General features: G+C 38.5%; 3 protein-coding genes and 1 long non-coding RNA gene across 10 annotated transcripts; 2 read left to right on the top strand and 2 right to left on the bottom strand.

Moving 5' to 3' along the window:
• Positions 1 to 783: 783 nt before the first annotated feature.
• Positions 784 to 11,552, top strand: LOC111326655 (uncharacterized). 6 transcript variants are annotated; one of them, XM_022930702.2, is made up of 5 exons: positions 784 to 938; positions 5,308 to 6,555; positions 6,921 to 6,980; positions 7,963 to 11,222; positions 11,334 to 11,552. In XM_022930702.2, the coding sequence occupies exons 2-4, from the start codon at positions 5,440 to 5,442 to the stop codon at positions 8,446 to 8,448; spliced, it is 1,662 nt and encodes a 553-aa protein (XP_022786437.1). In that variant the 5' UTR covers positions 784 to 938; positions 5,308 to 5,439; the 3' UTR covers positions 8,449 to 11,222; positions 11,334 to 11,552. The 6 variants fall into 6 exon arrangements, with proteins under 6 accessions (XP_022786437.1, XP_022786439.1, XP_022786438.1 ...); XM_022930704.2 differs by lacking the exon at positions 784 to 938 and adding an exon at positions 2,132 to 2,288; XM_022930703.2 differs by lacking the exon at positions 784 to 938 and adding an exon at positions 2,295 to 2,553.
• A 1,263-nt stretch (positions 11,553 to 12,815) lies between these two features.
• Positions 12,816 to 13,447, bottom strand: LOC111326685 (uncharacterized). Its single transcript, XR_002694467.2, has 2 exons — positions 13,117 to 13,447; positions 12,816 to 13,017 (listed from the first exon to the last, which is right to left on the bottom strand). It is a non-coding gene; the product is annotated as an uncharacterized LOC111326685 (long non-coding RNA).
• A 1,378-nt stretch (positions 13,448 to 14,825) lies between these two features.
• On the top strand, positions 14,826 to 19,294 carry LOC111326659 (uncharacterized). 2 transcript variants are annotated; one of them, XM_088756959.1, is made up of 4 exons: positions 14,826 to 15,037; positions 17,260 to 17,523; positions 17,879 to 18,004; positions 18,773 to 19,294. In XM_088756959.1, the coding sequence occupies exons 1-4, from the start codon at positions 14,965 to 14,967 to the stop codon at positions 18,988 to 18,990; spliced, it is 681 nt and encodes a 226-aa protein (XP_088613085.1). In that variant the 5' UTR covers positions 14,826 to 14,964; the 3' UTR covers positions 18,991 to 19,294. The 2 variants fall into 2 exon arrangements, with proteins under 2 accessions (XP_088613085.1, XP_022786444.1); XM_022930709.2 differs by having other exon boundaries at positions 14,829 to 15,037; positions 17,876 to 18,004.
• Positions 19,295 to 20,290: 996 nt separating this feature from the next.
• On the bottom strand, positions 20,291 to 21,442 carry LOC111326656 (dimethyladenosine transferase 1, mitochondrial-like). The gene has a single exon (XM_022930707.2). It carries the CDS (start codon positions 21,440 to 21,442, stop codon positions 20,351 to 20,353), a length of 1,092 nt encoding a protein of 363 aa, XP_022786442.1. The 3' UTR covers positions 20,291 to 20,350.
• Between the last annotated feature and the right edge of the window lie 19 nt (positions 21,443 to 21,461).

Raw genomic sequence — 21,461 nt, forward strand, 5'->3', positions numbered from 1 at the left:
GTTGGTCTACCACAAACCAAACAGGAAAATTTTTTGGAAAGATAGTAAAGAAAGCAGAACTTTAAGCTCAAGCGGAGCATAATTGGCAATGAAAAAGTTTTCCGCTCTCGAGGTTGATTTTGCTGATGGGAATGTATTTATTTACGAATATGTATGTATTTACGAATATTTATACAGGGTAGCCCAGTTTAGCAGATAGCTAGTTTAAATGGGGCCCTGTGAACACCCACCCATCCCACCCCAGGGGAGGACATCCACCACACAGCAATCTGATGCGTGGGAAATTAACGTCTCCTACCCCTAACCCTGCAGGAGACAGGGCCTACGGTTTATTCGTCCTTATCCGAGAAGACTAGAATATCTATCCATCTCTTGATATTATAGAAAGGTAGGAAATTCTCTTCAGTTATTTTTAGACCATGAGCATTGGTCGGGCCAGAACTCGAACCCTCGACCTCCTGCACAACACACTCCGGCGCTCTAACCAAGTGAGCTAACCGGGGGACGGGAAGGGAGGAGGAGGTGGGGCGCTGATAGTCTCTCTCAGAAAACTAATTTCTCAGAATCGATTTTACCTTTACCAGCAAGGGCTCAACAAAACCGCCAAGTACCCTCTATTTTATAACTTACACCAACAGATTATTTTCACGTAATGAATTTCCACTAGTTTTCAAGTCTCCACTGCATTGAATAACCTTCCCCTTCCCTCCGTGCCCCCAAATTTTGCCACCCGTCCCAGCTTCGAGCTGATCAGCCACCCCAGTCCCTCTTGCGTGACTTCGTTGACGCATGGTCCCAAACAAACAGTACCCGTCCGGTATGCTTCTATTTATAGCATAAACTCGGTGACTCAAAACGGCATGTCTCTTTGTATTGTGTGTCTGTGAGCAGCCTCGAAGTTCCACGCACGCAGATTCGCCCAAAAATACCCACTTTTGGTGAGTAGCTTTTAAAATATACTTCTTCAATAATTCAAGGCGGCTTATTAATATTTGAACATGGGACTGATTCTGTTCCATACTAGATTCGCTTGCGAACCGAGCAGGACTTTATTTCCGCTGAAACCGGAGAATGAGATCGTGTCTTTGTTTAGTGTTTACCGAATGATTCTCGTTTGAAGCTTCTCCATTTCTAAAAACTGCTTCTTGTTCTTTGTCTTTTCTGATATCATAACATCAGCCAGTTTACCAATTGAGTTCTTCAGTTGGTTCTAGTATGGCGCTGTTTCGTGTTTTCGGATAACAGGCCAGCATCACGGAATCACATTCCGCTACTACGAAGAAATTAAGCGAGTTCTTAATTTGGACACAGTTCTTTAACCTTTGTCATCTTTTCCCATTACAAGGATAACATTTTCTCTAGGTGAAACCTTTAGATAATGAAACAAAGTGTGTCTTAAATATTTTGCGCCACGATGAGTATCTATTTGTCTTCAGGCGAATCCATGCGTATTTTTTTTTTTTTTTTTTCAACATTCCACATAAACCAGCTTACAGTAAGACCAAGGCCACTCTCCGCGTGTCGCCGTAGTGGATGTAAAATAACAGCGCAATTTTGTCGCAACTGTAATTTAGCAGGCAATTACTGATTCATTTGAAGCAGAGTATTTTGAAGCGTGATTTGAATTTCGTAATTAATCGCGCTTTAGGGCTGGTATCGAAGATAAACGACATATCGCTCCGCTGGACTTTGTGGCGTTCAGTTGCACAATAACAGCAGATTGTTATTTGCGTAATGGACAATATAATTGTTTTGGGATGTTACGTTGTGTCGCAATGTTCGCTAGCTTTGTTTATAATAAGACAGCTTTGGTTTAACACATCTTGGCTGCCATTTTGTTGTTTTTATCGATTCGCTTACACGGTGTGAATTCAAGATGAGTCAGCTTTTCTGTTTCATCAGCCATGCGTCAGTCATGTGGACACTATATTCTGATTGCACGTCAAACGCTAATCATGAATAAAGAGTTGCCCTCGACGACAGACATGGTTTCCGGTGAATTAGTCACGGTCTTAATTAGCGATAAAATTTAAGGGTAGTCTGTTGCTCAGAGAAATCCTTACTCTTTCGATCTAGTTGCCAATCCTATCTTATTTTAACAGAAAAATTAGAGGTGAGACCTGAAGCACCAGAAAATACAGCTAGGTTTTCATCACATTTCTGTTGTCGCCCATAACTTACCTTTGACCCCCACCCACCCTCCCACATCACCCAACGTAGTTCTATGCTCTGTGTCACGCATCAAATGTATTACTACATGGAGTTAGGAGGCGTGTCATTCCTTGAAGGTAGGTTTCTGTTCTTTAATCGCTTTTTTTCAACACGCAGCACTTTTAGTTTCCATAAACGGTGTCTGGAACTACCTATTGTTAGCTTGATTTACATAAAAAAAGTTTTAGAATATACCAGATTGATTTGATCAGGAGGTTGTGTTGTTCGTTCCATACTGATTATGTTGAAATACCTCAAATGTGGAATGAACACAAAAATCGAGATCTCGTTTTAAAACCGGACAGGTTGGAAATTGGGACGCGAGAACAAACTTCCATTAAGGTTGGTAAAGCGATTTCACAAATGGATTTTTTTAATTTTTCGAATACCTCAGATTCAGATGGTATTTAGTATATCGAAGGTTAGTTAACAAAACCTTGGCAGAAGATGTTTTGAGTTCAGTCTCCAGGCTGAAGGCACGGAATCACATTCCTGAAGTAAGGGATCGAGGAGCTCAAAACAATGCTCTGGAATCAAGAACTCTTCAATTGTAGTTATAGTTGTCATTTAAAAGTTGTCTTCTCGCCTTGGGTTTGTGACTAGCGCATGTTGTTTTATTATCATGTAAAATATGCAAAATATTGATGTGCCTGAATGCTAATTCCACGTGGATGTGAATAATCATGTCTGTGTTTAGTTTACACAATAATGTCGTTGTTGTGCAATCACGTTTTATTTTCTCACCGGATTTTAAGACCGGATTGCTCAAGTAAAGCTGTAATTGGACAAATTCCTTGGTTTCTGAAAGCGACAGATTTACCTGTGAAATTATCAGCACGTGAGAGATAAATGACGCGGCTGAATTTTGGGTTCGAACGTGCTTTTGTGAATGCATGAATTAAACAAAGGCGTGTTTCCACTTGAAGCATATCTTTTAATAACTTCTACGTCTTCTACGGAGGACGTACAAGTGTTGTGTTAGTCGATCTTAAAAGCTGGAATTTCCAAAGTTAACTTATATTTTGATTTTAATCGAAGCAACGAGAATACACTTTATGCCCCCTCTCGAGTTTCTTTTGACCCGGAATTTTATGGGATTATTTGGATTAGCCGGAATAAAAAATGTCATAGATTTCATTTTCGAAAAGAAAGGAAAAATCTCGAGTCGGAGCTTACGTGTTGCGATCTGAAGAATTTACATAGCGGAATTGGTAATTATTTTAATTTAAACACAGCTGGAAGTTGAGAAATACGTCATGCCAAGTTCCGTGTTCGTTGTTATGTTTCTCAGTGACGGTCTCAATTATTAACTTTTAGTGAAAACTCAGTTGTGAGTATTTCCCTGTACTATGCAGAGCAGAATATGCGTTGTGCGATTAATTTACTGGTGTGTGATCGTATTAAATATGTGACCGCAGAGCGGAACTCATATTACAACTGACACTGTGTGCCCAGATTTAACACTGGTTTCTACAGGTCACTTCGCACTTACCTCACATCACCAAAGCGTTAACAAGGAGGTCACGTAATTATGCAGACTGGAAATCGTCAGTCAGTTATTTTGATCGGAGGTTTCAACGAGATTGCATTTAATTTATCTTTCACTGTAACTTAAAAGAGTCCTAGTCTCCGCTGCTTGTCGCTCATATAAAATTCAGTATAAAGTTGTTTCTTTAAGTTGACAAGATGTCTACAATAATTATTGATTTGAGATATATAACCCGGATTAAACAGGTCACAAAAATATAAGGAAAGACCGAAAATTCACAGTGAAATTTGCATAATTGGCTGTGTGATTTTAAACAAAGCTATTGCGCCAAATGTCACACACAGACGATAGAAGCTTAATAACTTCAAAGAGATTAAAAATCCATGCAACTGAAAACACGTTAGCGTTGAAAACGAAGAACGCATCATATATTTACATCACCATGTTACTTTCATTTTCATCATTTTTTCGCCGTAACCAAAGAAAATGCGTGTTGATGGTAAAGAGAAGACATAACCGCGAGACAGCAACAAGTGTTAGGAATGTTTACATTTTCACGGTCAGGAGTTTCTATTTACAGGTAAAATACTCATTCTTGGAAAGAGTGCCAGTATATTTCTCAAAACACAGTCAGGGGGATGGGGAAGTCAGTCTTGAACCGGAAATGGCCGTCGTTGTTGTGGACAAGTTTATCAACATACAGGAAATAAGAAAATAGACTTTGTGATTTCTTTTGTTTCTACTTATGTAAATATTAGTCACAAGCGTGGGGAAAATCTAAAAATCCCACGAGGATTCGAAACTCAGACCTGATTTCGCGTAGGATGCTCTATCAACTGAGATATAGAGAACTTATCATTAAGCTAGAGCTGTGTTAGGTTCGATTGTGTTAAGCAGCTGGCATACTGCTACGACTAGCATGGCAACTTGGCAAGTGCGAAACAGACCTGTGAGGAGATAGAATAGAAAAGAAAGTAAATTTTGAGCTCAGTCGTAGACGTAAATTGACCGACTTTTGATTTATTCCTTCAACTTCAAAGCCTAAGTTACAATGAAAGCTTCTTGTTCCTTATTCGGTTATTCGTTAATCGAAATCGGTAAAGTTGGCTCGCGTTCAGAAGATCTCAGTACATCAAAAGAGGGGCACTAAGGCTTATTGAATAGCGTAGACGTCTCGAATTTTTTCCTCTCAGCGCATAGGAATGGATCACCTATATATGTCATGTAAGGTAGAAGACAAAAGGTGATCATGTTTATATCTCAAGGGTGACCCTTCGCTCTCGCGCTTCCGGCTAAAAGCTGAAAGGATATCTTTATATTATTGCGACGAAACGGAAAAAAAGATCGATACTACTGTATTGGCTTCTACTAAAATGAACAATTGCTTGAGATAACACACTCGAAAATGAAAACATTATTTACGTCCAAAGTCAATATTTCGATTTTCAATGGCCAAGAATGGGCTTCAGTTTTCTTGCTAGTGAAGCGAAATGACTCAACGATTGTAAGAGCAAACCTTGATTGTAAGTTACACGCAAGGCTAGTTGTTTTGGATACTGGAAGTTTAGTGATCATTTGTTTCTGTCAACTTCTTGTTTTCTTTCCAGTTGGAACTGTGATAACCACCGCCCAAAACAACTCTGCAAAGAGCTATGCCGGATTGTTGGCTGCATCCAGCAAGTTAAGTGTTCACGTTTCTTTGTCACTTTGAGGAAAATACTGAACTGTACTTGACTGATATGTACTCACTACACGACATCACAAGTGTTTGTCCAAAATTGGAGCCGCTGGCTTCTGATGAACCTTGCTGTCGCGAAGAAGAAAGTTTAAGATTGATGAATCATGCTAATGAACAGATGGACACACTTGTACGCGTTTCTGCTGAAAACAAAAACAGTTTAATGATGGAATCGAGCCAGTTGGATGTGTATGGAAAGACACCTTGTGTGGGAATGAGTGGCTACGAGGGAATGACGACCAACAACGCGATCGCTTACGAAGTGAAATCGATGGCAACCGTCGTGAAAACTCTGCACGGTAATGCCTACCATGCGAATGCTTCCGGTCAAATGTCGTATGCAACGGTCAAGATTCCTTACGAAATCAAATCGATTGGAACTATCGAGAAACCGATTCCTTTTGGAAGCAAGCCAAATGGAATAGAGAAATCGCGGCCAGATGAAGCTTACCATTCAAACACTTGTGGGCAAGTATCTAACGGGGCGATAAAGATTCCCTACGAAATCAAATCGATTGGCACTATCGAGAAGCCACTTCTGTCAGGGGAGTCGTATCCCACGAGTGTCTCCGAGGAGTTGCCCCATGGAAAGATTTTGAACGTGTATACGGTTCCAGTTTACGAAAACGGTGGTAGCCATGAAGTTTACTATTATCCCATGGAAAACGATACTCAAGAAGGAGGAGCAATTTCACAGACCTCCCAAGCTGGCACTCCTGTTAGTTATGTTTATGACAGTGGCTATGACCCCTGCGAAAGAACCCAGAGCAAACCAGAAGCGACACCTTCGTCCGCAGGTCTGACCGCCTGCCAGTCGAGTGCTTACGGGACAATACCACTCAATCAATTGGGTCCTGATAGATTGTCACAACCGTACGATATGCTTAGTCAAGAAAAGGCGCTAGGTCTCCAAAAGAATACTTTCAGGGGTACCCACAGGGCCTTGACATCGTATGAGATCGGAGCTCAGCCAAGACCCAGTTGTAATTGTTCTTGCCATCATTCTGATCCAGGTTCCTCTCATTTTCCCGCCTTTGGTTTGAGAAATGAACGTCCTTCTGTTATTATGGTTCCTGCAACCTGGAATGGTGATGTCATGGACGATGCTGCTGGCAAGGTGAGCTGTGCCCTAATTGGGTCTTTATGTTTTTCTTTTAAATGTTTTGTTTTGCCGCCGTTATCCCAGTAAACTTTGAAATATCCTTACTAAATGCAATGTACTGTTGTGATCTAAGTTTTTTTTTCCATCTAATAGATTTGATTTTTGTTGTTGCCTTTTCTTAGTGGTAACAACAACAATAACAGAAACTGTAATCACAACAATAACAGCGATAACAATACAAACACAACATCAAGAACAACAACAACAACAACAACAATAATAATAATAGTAATAATAATATTATTAGCAATGATAATGATGATAACTAGAAATGATACTATTCATGGCAAAAAATTGACCGGAAATCATTTTTCAAACAGTTTGAATCCGCCTCCCATGGGATCCGACAAGATCTGCAGCATAAAGAATATCACGAATTGGTAAGTTTTACAGTTGCATAGTCGATAAAAATAATACGCCATTTTACAGTTGCCAAGCATTTGATTTGGAGTGAGGTTGAAGGTGACCTTGTTGTGATAAAAACCGCTATCTAGTTGGCATGATAACAAAGTAATTCACATTTAGAAAGCAGCAAAGGTTGTATCATAATAAGGTCACCCTTAGCCTCACTCCTGTTCAAAGGCTTGGCAACCAAGCAGACAACTGTAAAATGGACTATTGCAGGCTTAGCCTGCAGAGCAGGCGTAATTTGGGCGAGCAAGTGCTCGGTATTTTCTTAGCAAAATATGGCCGCCATCTTTGATTTTAATGGCAGCGGAAGGCTGGGGAGACAAAAACATTTGTATTAAGGGGGTGAGTGAAAAAATGGAGGGGGCTGGGGGGGTCTTCTCGCCCCTTCCCGCCCCCCTTCTCCTACCCTCGATTCTGACACCAAATTAACCATGGCTGCTTAAATAAACGATCGCGCGCTTCTTAATGTTAACTGGCCCTATTAAGACGCTTGCACTGCAGACTATTGAGGCGTGAGTAGTCCAGTGGTCAATGCGCTGGACTCTGGGTCGGTTGGCCCGGGTTCAAGTCCTGGCTGGGGCATGATGTTGTGTCCTTAAGCAAGACGCTTCACTCACATTGCTTCTTCTTCTCGGATAAGACGTAAAGCCGTAGGTCCCGTTTCCTGCAGGGTCAGGGGCAGGAGACGTAATTTTACCGTGCACGAGATTACTGTGTAATGGATATCCTCCCCGGGGTGGGATGGGTAGGAAGGTGAGATCGCTACATGGACTGAAGCGGCTGCCAGAGGCGCCTGATAAAAATGCTGACGTCCGGTCTCAACCTTACGATACTGTTAAGAGCGACTGAATATATCCATGTAGAAGTCGGCGCTATATAAATGTAAAAATGTAAATGTATGAAAATGTATTGCAGGCTTTAGTAAACTTGGTTTGTCGATGGTTTTTACAGGAGGATTCTGACTCATCCGATGATGGTGATGAAGATGGTAAGCATGAAAAGTATTTCCGCAAGAACATCGACGGAACTACGGCGAGATTTAAGCTGTCCAAAGAAGACTGGAAGAGGATTCCAATCAACACATTCCCCAGCGGTGGCAGATTGTTGAGTGGCGACTGGACACGGATCTTCCTCAGCAAAGTCAAAGAAAGCAACCCATGGTGTAGCTTGCGCTTTAAGAATAATCACGTGAGATCAGAAAACTCTCGCAAAATCCACTCAGCGGTATTCTTCAGAGGAGGCGCGGAATGTAAGCGACCAGAATGCAACGTGAAGGTGCGATTCGTCATCCGGAAAGAAAGAGGAAAACACGTGGAGGTGACGTATGTTGGAAACGTTTGTCACAACAGTCAGCCAGGCGGTGGTGACGTCATAACTGACAAGAGAAAGAAGCGTTGTGTTCGCCGGCCAAGGTTTACGTCCAGTTTGGATGAGTGAACTTTACTTTCAAAACGAAACAATAACCATTAAAAAGTGAGTAATACTATCATTGCTTAAGAGGCGGATATGCTGCATCCGCAGGCATTTAAAACATTGCAGTAATTGTTATCTAGAAGTTTGCGATGGGATATAAGTCGCTCTGATAAATTTTAGAGAGCTGATGTTTCAAAGAAGAGCCGATACTTCGAAGAACATTTAATGATCGAAGCGTTATATCTACCTTTATCGTCTCCTAATCTACAAGAAAATAAGCGCTGGCCGAACTGTTGTTTAAAATGTCTTCCCATCCAGCACTAGTCCGTCTAAAATTAAAATATAAAAGGAAAAAAAGGAAATCCTTAGTAATGAAACTTTTTAAAGAACGCTAGTTTTAAAAGGCGCTATTGTGTACTAGGAAAAACTAAACAAAGTATCTACAATCAAAGAAACTTTATTTATTTCCAAAATTTAATATTTTTCTAAACAAACTTTTTACATTTAGATTATTTTGTCGACCGTACGTTTAATTGATTGATATCAGATGTCCGTAGTTTCATAGATATGACAGATATATTTTATACCTTCGGCCGTTAGAATAGTTTTACAACTGAATCTGGCTATTTTAGGGTAACGTCTGTATGAATTTCCAGCAAAGTTTTAGAGGTCAAGCTAGTTTGTAATAGCTGCGTAGAGAATAATTGTAAATCATTAAATTCATATTTCATACAGGTTTGAAAGAGTGAATCATAAGCAAAAAAAACATTTTATGCCAACCAGGAGCAATGCCAGTCTACAGACCTACAAAAAGTCGAAAAGCTGGCTAAGCCCCTTACCAACGTTAGCCAAGTTTAGATTACGTCGAACTACAGAAAGTATCACTTATGTGGCATCACTAAATTAGATTGGAGTGTCGATGTACTGATTGGTGAATGCCAGTAGCTTGTGACGAATTTGTTTAAATGGTGAAGTGATGTCCTTCATCTCTAGCCATGTCTAAGTTATTACAAACGTTTTATTCTTTATCAGCAGTGTTTTTCCAACTGTTGAGTTACTTAGATGCACGCAAATACATTTAGCTTATTTGGCTTGAGTTTAATTTTACCAATTTGCCTTTAATGAACCTCGGGTAGCATCGTTGTTAAAGTAGTTTTAAACTTCTAGGAGTACTTAATTCGACATTTGTATGGCCACGTGCACGTAAATGCGTTTAAGGTGAGAAATTAGTCTGAATTCTGTTAGGTTAGAAAAATGGGCTTTTGACGACTAACCTTAATTATTTTTAACCTTAATGATTTTTATTCGAAAATGTGTTTATTGGTTCCCTTACATTTGTAACAAACAAATTAAAAGATAACATGATGTTCGCAGCACTGTTTGCACTAGCTGTTTGCACTGATCGCACCAAGTTAAGTATAGGATAAAATAAGTATGATTTTACATGTGCTGAGTAGGATGTTGTGTTCACAGGTTTATATAACTCCGTCAAAGAGTTATAATTAGATAACGTCGTTGGTGATTAGGTTGTTAAACCCTTCTTTTGAATATCGTTTATCCATTTATATTGCAATATACACGCAAATGCATTTAATTGTAATGATTTTTATTCGAAAATGTGTTTATTGGTTCCCTTACATTTGTAACAAACAAATTAAAAGATAACATGATGTTCGCAGCACTGTTTGCACTAGCTGTTTGCACTGATCGCACCAAGTTAAGTATAGGATAAAATAAGTATGATTTTACATGTGCTGAGTAGGATGTTGTGTTCACAGGTTTATATAACTCCGTCAAAGAGTTACTTGCACGTGGTAGTGATGAAATTTCAAGGCTGAGATACAATAACACTGACAGGCTAAAATACATTGGAGGAAGTACTCCGTAGCTAAGAGAAAAAAAAATGCACTGAGTTTCACTTACGTGCAAGCTTGACTTAGAAAAATATATTTTCGTGCCCTTTTGCTTGCCTTCCATGTCATCACATAGACCAGGACTGAGTTGATTGCAATAAAATTGTACCTTCCGTGAATGCTTGAGTGATCCGCCTTCAGTGACAAACCCCCCATCTAGAGCCTTGAGTTTCTAACAGGCCTCCCTCGATCTAAGAAGACATCGGCTCAACCCTGCCCTCAAACAAAAACTCTAGTATGGACTTTTCGTAGATAGCCTGGTAGTGAGACAGCATCGAAATAAACTTCGATTTAAAATCCTCAGTTTAATAGTTTCATCTTTTTTTCAATTTTGAATATTGTAAGTTTTCCATCTAAAGAAATTTATATCGTGCTAAAAGTTAATGACCCAACATTTTGTTTTTAATCACTGAGTTTCTGATACGCAGTCATCTCCAAAACATCCCCCCTATCCAGAAGCTTTGGTCATTATTAAGCTTCCCCTCTGGCCTATCAAGGTGTTTACAGTTTTACATTCAGCAACCTGTCGAGGCATTTCACTCGCACCTGCCAAAATATCTCACGCTATACTAAGCTAAGGAGAAAATACGGATTGATAGCAAAATATTACTCGTTAAGCTCAGACCTTTTGTGAATATTCTCTACTCTTTCGGTGGCTGGCCGAAAAGAATAAAACAGAAGTGTTGTAACAGCCTGAGACAGTTGAAGTTATACTCCACAAATTCAGTAAGACGTGTCAGAATGGATTTCCGAGCAGCCGTTTTTCTGATGTGTATTTTGGTGTCAGCATCCCTGATCTCTCAAACTAAAGCAGTCATTAGCCCTATGCATGGGAAAAGAACCTCAAAGTTTTCACCAGAAGCAGATGAGGAGAACTTCAACCAGGTTCAGTGTCTTGCGTTCGCTTTGTAAGAAAAGTGAGCTCCATTCATGCTCCTTAAGCACTCTCCAACACCGTTTATTTGTTCGTTTGTTTGTTTGTTTTTTTTTTATCAGAACTCATTTGACGAAGGACGGACTATCCGAGAATTATGCGTGGCTATGAGGGACGCTTGTGAAGAAGGAAACAGAAAGTGATATGAAAGCCTTTTGACAAGTTTGGAGCTTCGATTCCTTGGGTCTTCTTGTAATAATCAAAACTATATAAGTTTAGTAGAATATCGTATATTGTAAGGAAATATGGCAAAAGCAATAAAATTAACTATAAAATACAAATTGCTGGTTACCTTCAATTCGTTTGAAGGGGTGGGGGGGGAGTTATGTTCGTTTGACGAAGAGCTACTTGTCGGGAGGTGAATGGAACAATGAGCCCGCGTTGTAAACGTATCTTCTCGTGTTGATAACATCTCTCAAATGCTTTTGAAAAGGCTTTCCTCTGAATGGATATGGTTTAAATTATAGTTGTTGCAACTTAAAGAAAGAAAAGAATCAAGCAAACAAAAAGGAGTTGAAACCAGGACAAGATGCTCGGGAAGATGAGTTAAAGTACGAATTTAAGAATTGCTGATTTCCAGCATTTCATCTCAAAACTGAATATATCAAAGTCAGACTTGAAAAACGCATTATTACGTAATTGTGAGAATAGAGACACAAACCAGCAAGGCGATGGCCCACAGAAACCTTCAAACGAGCACTAATTGTATTCCTTCCTAAAGTTCACCCTCGAACGTAATAACGATATTTCGAATGGAAATTATTTACCATGTCAGTTACCATTATTATTATAGTTATCATTATTATTATAATTATCATTATTACTATAATTATCATTATTATTGTAGTTATCATTATTATTATTATTATCATTATCATTATTATTATTATTATTATCGTCTTTATTACCATTATCAACATCATTTTTATAGTTTATATCATTTAATCGTCCCCTGCCGCGATGGAAATGATCTAAATAATATGCACTAATAACATATACTTGGAGCAAACGTTTCACTGAGCTTCCCTGTGCCAGTTTGACTAACACTTTCGTAGTTTTTAAGAATGATTGGTGAAAATTGTTGTATTCCGTTCCTTCTCCAACTCACTAATTAGAATCTTGATCATGATAGTTTTGGACTAAGAAAAGACTCCTTAGTTTCTGTTGTTTTGTGGCCTAATAGAGAAAACTCTTTAAGTTGTGACACTGCACGCAAACGGTCACACCTGCTTATGGTGCGCCAAGGAGTGTGGAATGCTACGTCACGGTTTACACCCAAGGGAATAATCACATTTGCAAATCGAGTCACTACAATAACTCGTTTTCTACGATACAACGGGAAAATGAATGAAAATACGGGAGGCTATTGGGATAAATGTGAAGAATTGTGAAAACCGTGGGAAAAACCTTGAACTCCAGACATGACAGAGAACGGGAGAGGGGATATGATGGTATCAATTTATGATAGCAAGAATTTTGCAGCTTAATTGAAGAAATGACCGAGAGTCTGAAAACAGAAAAAAACACATTCTGGAAACAGTTAGTAATATTTCAAGAATTTATTACTTTTTATTTAACAGTTTTGCATGGATTGTGGACTAGCTTACATTTCGATTTTGAAACTTCTATAACTGCTTGGAAGAACTTGCTGAGAGAGAGCCTGTTTTTGTTTTAATATTCTCTTTCACAAACTTCCCTCATAGCCACACAAATATCACGGACGGTCCTTCCTTGATAATATGAACCCTAGAATAAATGAAGGAGAAACAGTTAGCGGGTATCAGATACAAGGGATCTCACTGATTTACAGGTGTAAAGCAACAGACCCACTAGTCAATACCGTACCTTGTTAAATATTTCTCTCGCTCTTTTTACCTCTCCTCGGTTTCTTTTTGATTGAGGCGTGGGTCTCGGACCTAACACTGCTTCTGTTTGACAGATCATGAAGGCTGACACCAAAATACAGACTAAGAGGAAAGTGACTCTTCGAGAATCCATTATCTCAACAAACTCTTAAGCGCAAAAAACAGCAGCAAAGAGTGATGAACTTGCCCAGAGATTTCTGCGTTTTATACCTTCATTTCGCGCCGGCGTCGTACAAGAAATTGATAATGTCTGTAACCAAACAGCCACTGAATTCACCAATTGACTGAAATTGTCTCCTTCTACGAAAATTAATTTATCCGAGAGGGTTTTATGGCGTCTGAAAAATGTTTTGGGCGTACTAAATTTGTAATGGGTATTGATAATAATAAAATTTGAATGTAATCTTGTTAGATGAGGGCACTTTTTGGGGACAGAAATTATGTACTTCTGTCACGTCACGAACATAAAACAACGAAAAAATTCTGAGTTCCCAAAAGGAATCGAACCTCAAAACTTCTGATTTCGTGCTCCTATGTTTTGCTACTGCCTTCATATGTGCTGAAAAATCGTCTTCGAACACTGACTTGTTGGATCTTGTCTTCCAACCTGGGTGCTCACCTGCTACTTAACAAAGCCTCCGTCTTCCTATTTCCATTTCTTGACGATCTGTTGGAACAGTTGGAGGCCACAAGAAGAAACTTTCTTGACTTCAGAAGGATCCACAAATTCACTATGAATGGGGGAGGGAGGGGAGGGGAGCCTTCAAATTTTGATCATGAGAACAGAAAATTTTTTTTATAACATAGCCTTAATAAGTTATGAAATGTTTCAAGACAAGCCTGTGTAAATCTTAAACAACTCATATTATTTTTCAGAAAAGTGGTAAAGAAAACTAACAGGTCTAAATTATGGGAGGGTGTTTAGACTCCCCGTCGGTACCCTTCTGCTAAGTCCACCTCTCTTTAACTTTAGAGTTCGCGCACTTTCAGTCAATCTTTCAAAAACTTCAACAGTGGTTGAAGCAATTTTAAAAGTTAAATTCATGATAAGAAATGAGTAAAAACAGAATTCCCTCTGACTTATAATTAAGGGAAGGTTCGAGTCAAAGTGGTCAACCACGTCCATGTAGCTTTGATGCAAATTGTTCGTTTAATAATGATCATATGGTCTTCAATAAATATTTTCAACTGGTTTGTTTTCAGTTCATAACTAAAGTAAAAGACTTGTTACAATCGACTCTCAAAGGAGAGAAGACCCAGTTCATATATATCTCAAGTATCTGTGATGGCAAGGAAATAATCAGTTTGACTAGGAATCGTTAAATGCAAATATCTTGAGTATGGCACTGTTTTTAAAATACTTTTGGGCGCTACATTTCTTGAAGTTAAGTTGGGTTTACGCGAATAAATATTGTTGCAATTATTACGATGAATGTTTCGTGGTCAGTAGAGTTTTTGTTAATATTTTAGCACGAGGAAGCGGGCGTTACGGGCTTGAAAAATGTTTGTGCGCTTTTCAAACGTGACACCTGCATTGAAAAGGCCATTTTGATAAGTGATGAATTCATTACAATGCTTCAGTGTTATCACAAAGGAAGATAATAAACTCCTCTACCAATAAAAAGGCATTGCTGTTCACAGGTGCAAAACCTCACCGAAAACAATGTGCAGCAGAAGAAGCTACGAACGAAAGAGCTCATTTGAATAATAAACATATGCAGTCTTTTTCCAGCTTAAATTTGAGCCTTTCAAATAAACGTTTTATCCAGCCTCAAAGAATTACGTTTTTTTTAGGGCGAATTCTTGTCGGGAGATCTTGTCCGAGCAAATGGGTCAGTTGTTGCTGAAATTCAAGGAATGGCGCGAAAAACTTGAGTTATCGCACGAAAAGGCAAAACATGGTAAATATATTCTATATCATCTCTTATTTACCGTTTGTAAGTCTGCAGGGCAACAAAACAGTATAGTTCATAGTAAGCTTTCGTTTCATTTTGGAATTAAGCAACTCGAATTTGAGTCATATCGTTTGACGCGGATTTTTGACTCCGATTAAAAACTTTGTTTGTTGACTTTTCACGTACGCGATGACGGTAATACTTTTACAATCAATGCCTTATGTGTTCCGTGACTTCAAGATGTCGCTAAGCGTTAAGATCAAACATAATTCGTTATTATTGTTACTAAATCTATCAACAGATAATCTTATATTGAGATTGGCAAATGTTGAGATGGGGACATTCCGCATTACGCTTTGTATAACAGAAGACAAGTGTTTATAAAACTCAGTGAATTCCCGGTTAAGTTCTTTGAGCGGTCTCAGCAAAGATCGAAGAGCGAGATATCCCAAAATAATCTTTCTTTAAGTCAAGGGCGGATCACATTTGATACCAGAATGGTTTAACCTTAGTTTCAAAAGTAAAACAACATATTTATTGTAAACTACCTGTTTACAATAATTTTCTCCTTAAAGAAAGGGTGCAAAATCGATGAACTTCCAAAATAAAAACAAAATACAAGCTTTCATGTCACATGTCGTGTCATGAATATTTATTTTAATTCAACCGTCACATTTTATTCCTTTAAGATTGAAGTATCTTTTCAAGGCAGCCAAGTGTCATTCATGAAACTAACACCTCAGCGAATGAACTGGCTTTCTCGGCCCATTTTACTTATACATCAGTCAATATGCTTTCAGTATCTGAGAGTGATTATTCATCGGATTATTCAGACCGAGGATAGGAAGATAGTCTCATTTCATAAAATATTGCAGATTTTTGTCATCAGTGAAATTGTATGAAAGCGATCCTCGCAGTAATGAACACTACATTACTTTAGTAGTAGTGAAAATAAGGCCGTACTGGCCTGATTTTATTTTTTCAGACCTTATTTTCATTACCACTTAAGTAGTGTTCACTACTGCGAGAATCGCCTTCATACAGTTCTTAAAACTGCGGTGCACGTATATGATTTTCATATCATTTAAATTCATTGATCAGTGTAACTATTAGAATGTACCTCGTGGCTTGCACAGAAATATTTAGACTAGAAAGTCCACCATGATTTTCATAATGTGCTTTCCTGGATATCACTTTCTTAAAAAGTAAGCTGCGAACGTCTTTTATGCATGGAATAGGTCGACTAGGTACAGGATGTCAGTCGAACTGAAATTGCGGTTAATTTTACGAGTCGCGAACAGGGTTGTGGTAAACGCCTTTACGTGATGCAACGGTTGAGAATAACTCAGTTATTGAAGTTTTCAAACGAGATATTTTCTTCCGAGATATTATTATCTTTAAAGCAACGATCAGTGAAAACAAAGAAAAATACTGCAATACAAGAGAATTAAAAGTTGTTGTTATTATTTTGTTGTATTTTTGCATCGTTTTGGTTAGTCTGATTGCAAAGTTCAACTCTAGAACCTTATAAAGGTACTAAAAACTTGGTAAAAAATTTGACGACGTTGCTTCACGTCACTTATCATTATCAAGTCATTATCAGGTCAAGAATTAAAATGACTGGTGAAAATACATTAAGTAATGAAAACAATGGAGAAAATGGTTCAGCGTCCCTTTGGTTAAAGTTCCCAAAATGAAACCACAGTTAAGTGTTGGATAAAAAGTTTGGTGCGAATCGAGTCCTTCTGCGTGTTCAACGAGAGTTTGATGTTCCGAATAACAATGATCTTCTAGATTGCCTTTTTAAAGTGAGAAAAGAAATGTACCAGCAAGTTTGACTGTCTGACCTAATACGCATTATTGCGGTGAGGTGGTTTTTTTTTTTTTTTTTTTTCTGTATCAATTCTTTATTTATTTATGAATAAAGGCTGATAGTTTCGAAATAAACTGTTTGGGGCTGCGTCGGTGGGGGTAACGAAATAATTTGGATATATCAACAAAGTTGAAATGGTAAATTGGCCACCGTAACGATTACAAAAGCTGACGTTTCGAGCGTTAGCCCTTCGTCGGAGCAAATAGAGGCACACAAAACCCACAATTCCTCTATTCGCTCCGACGAAGGGCTAACGCTCGAAACGTCAGCTTTTGTAATCGTTACGGTGGCCAATTTACCATTTCAACTTTGTTGATATATCCAAATTACTTTATTTATTTACTTTTTTGTGCAGGGCCTTCCAGGACCATCTCTCTTGAGAAAAAGTTATTACCCAGTGAAGACGACCAGAAACTAACCAAAGACTATGGTGCAGCACATGAAACTAAAACAGTGTCATCCTCAGACGAACTGTTCTCAAAATTAGACACGTTGGAGCGTGTCTTGGAAGACCAAAAGAAATTCCTCGAGGATCATGATGCAAAGATACAAGAAATAGAAAACTTTATCAGAAAATTAGCCAAGGAACGAGAGGAAAATCAGGAACGAACTGAGCAAGGTGAGAACGAAAACTAAATCTCGTTATTTTGGTGGAGGGAGGCAAATCTTAGAGGCCGATGAAAACTCAACTGATTCAGGTTACTATGCATTTGAGGACAATGCTGTTCTTTGCGGGACTATTGGGCTTGAGGAGACTTTTCGTGGCCCAGCCATTAGGATAAGAATGACAAGAGCGCACGCATTCCGCTAACATTTGACTGCCTCAGATTTCCGGTACCGGAATATCATCTTAAATACCATCATAAATTGAGATATAGTCTTCTAAGCAATTGTTTTCTTCTTTTGTACGTATTTCACTTTTTTTTGTTTTCATTCCCCGGCTATTGAGTTGCCACACCTTTTCATTTCAGAAGTTAAATTCAACGACCCTTGGATGAGGTTCGAGCAACACAAGCAGATTCTACAGACCCACGAGGAGAGACTCGAGAAAAATGCCACCAAGATTGAGATAATCAGAGAAATGCTAAATGACATTCAAGGTACGGTCTTCTGTGATCTTTTTTATTTTTTTATCAGTTTCTTTTTTCGTTTGTGGGTTTTTTTTTTGTCACAGTCCGACTCTCTTAACTTTTGTCATGATGTAGGACCCATGTAGGTTTGGCCTAAGGGCAGCCCTCGTGGGCTCCTATCACGCACGTTCCACGGGAGATAACTCTGCTCTTTCACAATAGGCCATTTTACAGTTGTGTACTTAGTTGCCAAGCCTTTGATTCAGAGTGAGGTTGAAGGTGACCTTGCTGTGATAGAGACCTGTATCTAGTTAGCATGATTACAAAGTGATTTAAATTTGAAAGGTAGCAAGGTTTGTATCATAACAAGGTTGTATCATAACTATTCATGGAAGGGAATTGTAAAAAATTTTAAGGTCTTTAAAATCAGTGTGCAAGGTGCACTTAAATTTCTCTCTTCACAGATACTCGTTTGATGAAATGACGACTTGAAAAAAGATTACCTTCCCAAATGAATGAAAATTCCTCTTATGGGTCACAAGTATGCTTTTCCCATCTGTTGAAGAGTAAATATTTTCCTAATAACCCCAAGTGAGGAAATAGAAATAGTATACAAGAGGTATTAGAAATGCATGTGATTTGAATCAAAGCCAGTTCAGAGCACCTACCCCTCCCATAACCCAACAACGGTGAACCGTTAAAAACTTCGAATTCATGTTTACTTAGGGGAGTGGTGGGGGCACAGTTAATCAACTACTGATATTGATCCTATAATTTTGTTGTTTTCTATCTTAAAAGGAGACCAAGGAAGTGAAGTACTGAAACTAAAACTTGGGGAATACAAACAACAGTTAAAGAAAGGAAGAGAATATTATGAGAAGTTGAAGAAAGAGGTGGAAGAGCAGCTTCAAATCCAACAGAAGCAGCATGATAACATGTTAGCTGGTTTTATTGTGGGTTTTGTGATACTGGTGATGATTTTCATGGTACCAAGAACACTCTTGACATCTGGATAATACCAGTACCATCAACATCATGCATTGTTGGAACAATGCTAACAGCTGTTTATTACTTTTCAGCATTGGCAATCATTAGCAGGGCTGTGCAACAAGGCTCAAACATCAAACTGCACTAAAAATTATTACAGTGTAATATTTGGCAACAAACAGTTTAAGTCATTAAAGGGTGATTTTCACGAGCAGACAGGCCTCAGACATGAAGTAATGAAGCTGCCTTAAAATCGTTTTTCTTAACAAGTATGTGCCACAAGCTTATTCTAAAAGAACTAGATCTGTTAATAAAATAGACTTACTACAGCAATTTTCTTTGTGCAGAATCTTTGACACCCTACAAACTCTGAAATTTACTACATACTCTTGGGAAGAAAAAGAAATAAAAAAGGACCACTATTATTACTTATTAGAGCCTCTTTTCAAAAAATGGCTCCAAGCCAAGCTAACAATTTTGTAGCATGCAGCCATCAATCATCATAGTAACTGACAGGCTGAGATAAATGAACTCCTCCCACCACAATTCAGCACAGAACCTTTTGAATCCCATGAAACATTTCAGTTTAACAAGAGGTCTACAACATGAATAAAGGGAGCAAAAAGCAAATTTTAAATGATCCAATCTTCACCCTTCATGGTTTACTTGTTATTGAAAAACTCAATCACCTATAGTTTCTCCCAAATGAAAATTAGCTGTTTAAATAAAGGAAACCTATCAATGAAAAAACAGTCAAACCCATACAAATAAATATCTGCTTGTATGTATCAAAAACTCAACAAATATCATGATTTAAATAGCTTTACATTGATTTGTAATTGGAATGGCCAAATTTTACCATTGATTTCTATTTGGAAAGGCCAATTTTCCTTCTTTGTTTTTCATTGTTAAACAATAGACCACAGAAAGATGCCTTTTTGAGTACATCATACCTTTTGTAAGGTTTATTCTCATGACTTAATAGTGACATCAATTCAATGGTTTTCCTTAAAATACTTAAAATGCATATTAAAATTTGTCATTAGTGGTCAATAGAGTATGGTTGGAGCCAGAGAAGGGGAGGTCAAGGAGGCATTTTATACAACTTTCAAAGGGTACATAGCATTAGTCAGAACCAGCCAATCAGATCAGGCCATCAACAATAAGAAGTTTGTTGTTTAACAGACCTTTCTAGCTAAACTGGTCAATTCATAAGTGTATATTCACAGCTAAAATTGAATTTTTTAAGAAGAGGGAAAATAGTCAAGAAAAACCTGGTCAGGCAAGCACATTGGCTGATGTTCTGAGTTGGTCAATTCCAAGCCGATATGCACAATCAGAACGAGGTTTAATGATAATTACAGGTAGAGAGCACGGGATTTTAAATTCCTACTTTGATCTTAATTCATGACTTCCTACATCATAGAAAAAATTCAGTGATCTTCCTCTCCAGCGGAAAAAAGCACTAGCTAGCTGACCGATCTGCTCAGTGGATAAGTCTCTTACTGTCATATTATCTGAAAACTCTAGTTCATCAAAAATTAAATGGCTTCCAGGGCTAATAGTTTCCATTACATCTAACACTCTGCTTTTTGGTTTGACCAACAGAAGTCTGATAAAGTAGTTTAAATATTCCAGATCTTCCCTTGATATATCCACACTCGGTTGTTTCTTAGGCACAATACTCACCAACGTCAGAAAACAGTCTTTTTCTTTGCTTTGAACAGGATAAAACAGAGAACAAGGTTCTCGGAGTAAAATATTTATATCGCAAAATATTTCCAACATGATTGACTGTCTATTATAATATTTACTCCCGAACTGAGCAGTGATTTTATGTGCACGATCCTCTGCAAAGAAAAACGCTAATTCGCATCTCCCTTTGTGGAAGATACCGTTCTTTGCAGCTATTGCCCCAAGATGCCTTAACAAATTTCGGTGAACAACATCAGGGTTAACAGCGGCCTCGATACCAACAAATCTCGCTGCTAAGTGATCGGATCCCCATGGCTGGGGTTTAACTGATCGCAGCACATCCTCGGATGAAATAGCCGGAGGGATACAGACATCTTTCTTCATCAAATGTGGGTCGATTTTACTAAAGTCACCATGGAGGATTTCAAATCTTTCCCCTTCTGAAAGATGCGATTTGAGGTCCACTAACGAAGGATGGAATTTTCTCTCTGGTTCGAGCCCAATCACATGACTCGCTCCGGCTTTAAATAATGCTTCTACTAGAACTCCCGTTCCAGGATTTGTTGCAATTATCGTATCGTCTCGTAAAGGATGAAGCCCTCTTACAATTCTAGCGGCCAAGTCTTCGTTTAGAATGTATCTGTAGTTTCTCTTCAATCTCGTATATAAATCATTGTCATTATGTCTTGCTAAGGATGATTTTTTTGAATGACACAACGAAAGACACTTATTAAAGGAACGAAAACGTTTCACCATCCACAATGACCTCTTCCATCGAGCCGCCATATTGTTATGTAATACCCCG

Source organism: Stylophora pistillata, chromosome 4 (genome assembly GCF_964205215.1).
Source record: "Stylophora pistillata chromosome 4, jaStyPist1.2, whole genome shotgun sequence".
In the NCBI taxonomy this organism is placed as follows: Eukaryota; Metazoa; Cnidaria; class Anthozoa; order Scleractinia; family Pocilloporidae; genus Stylophora; species Stylophora pistillata.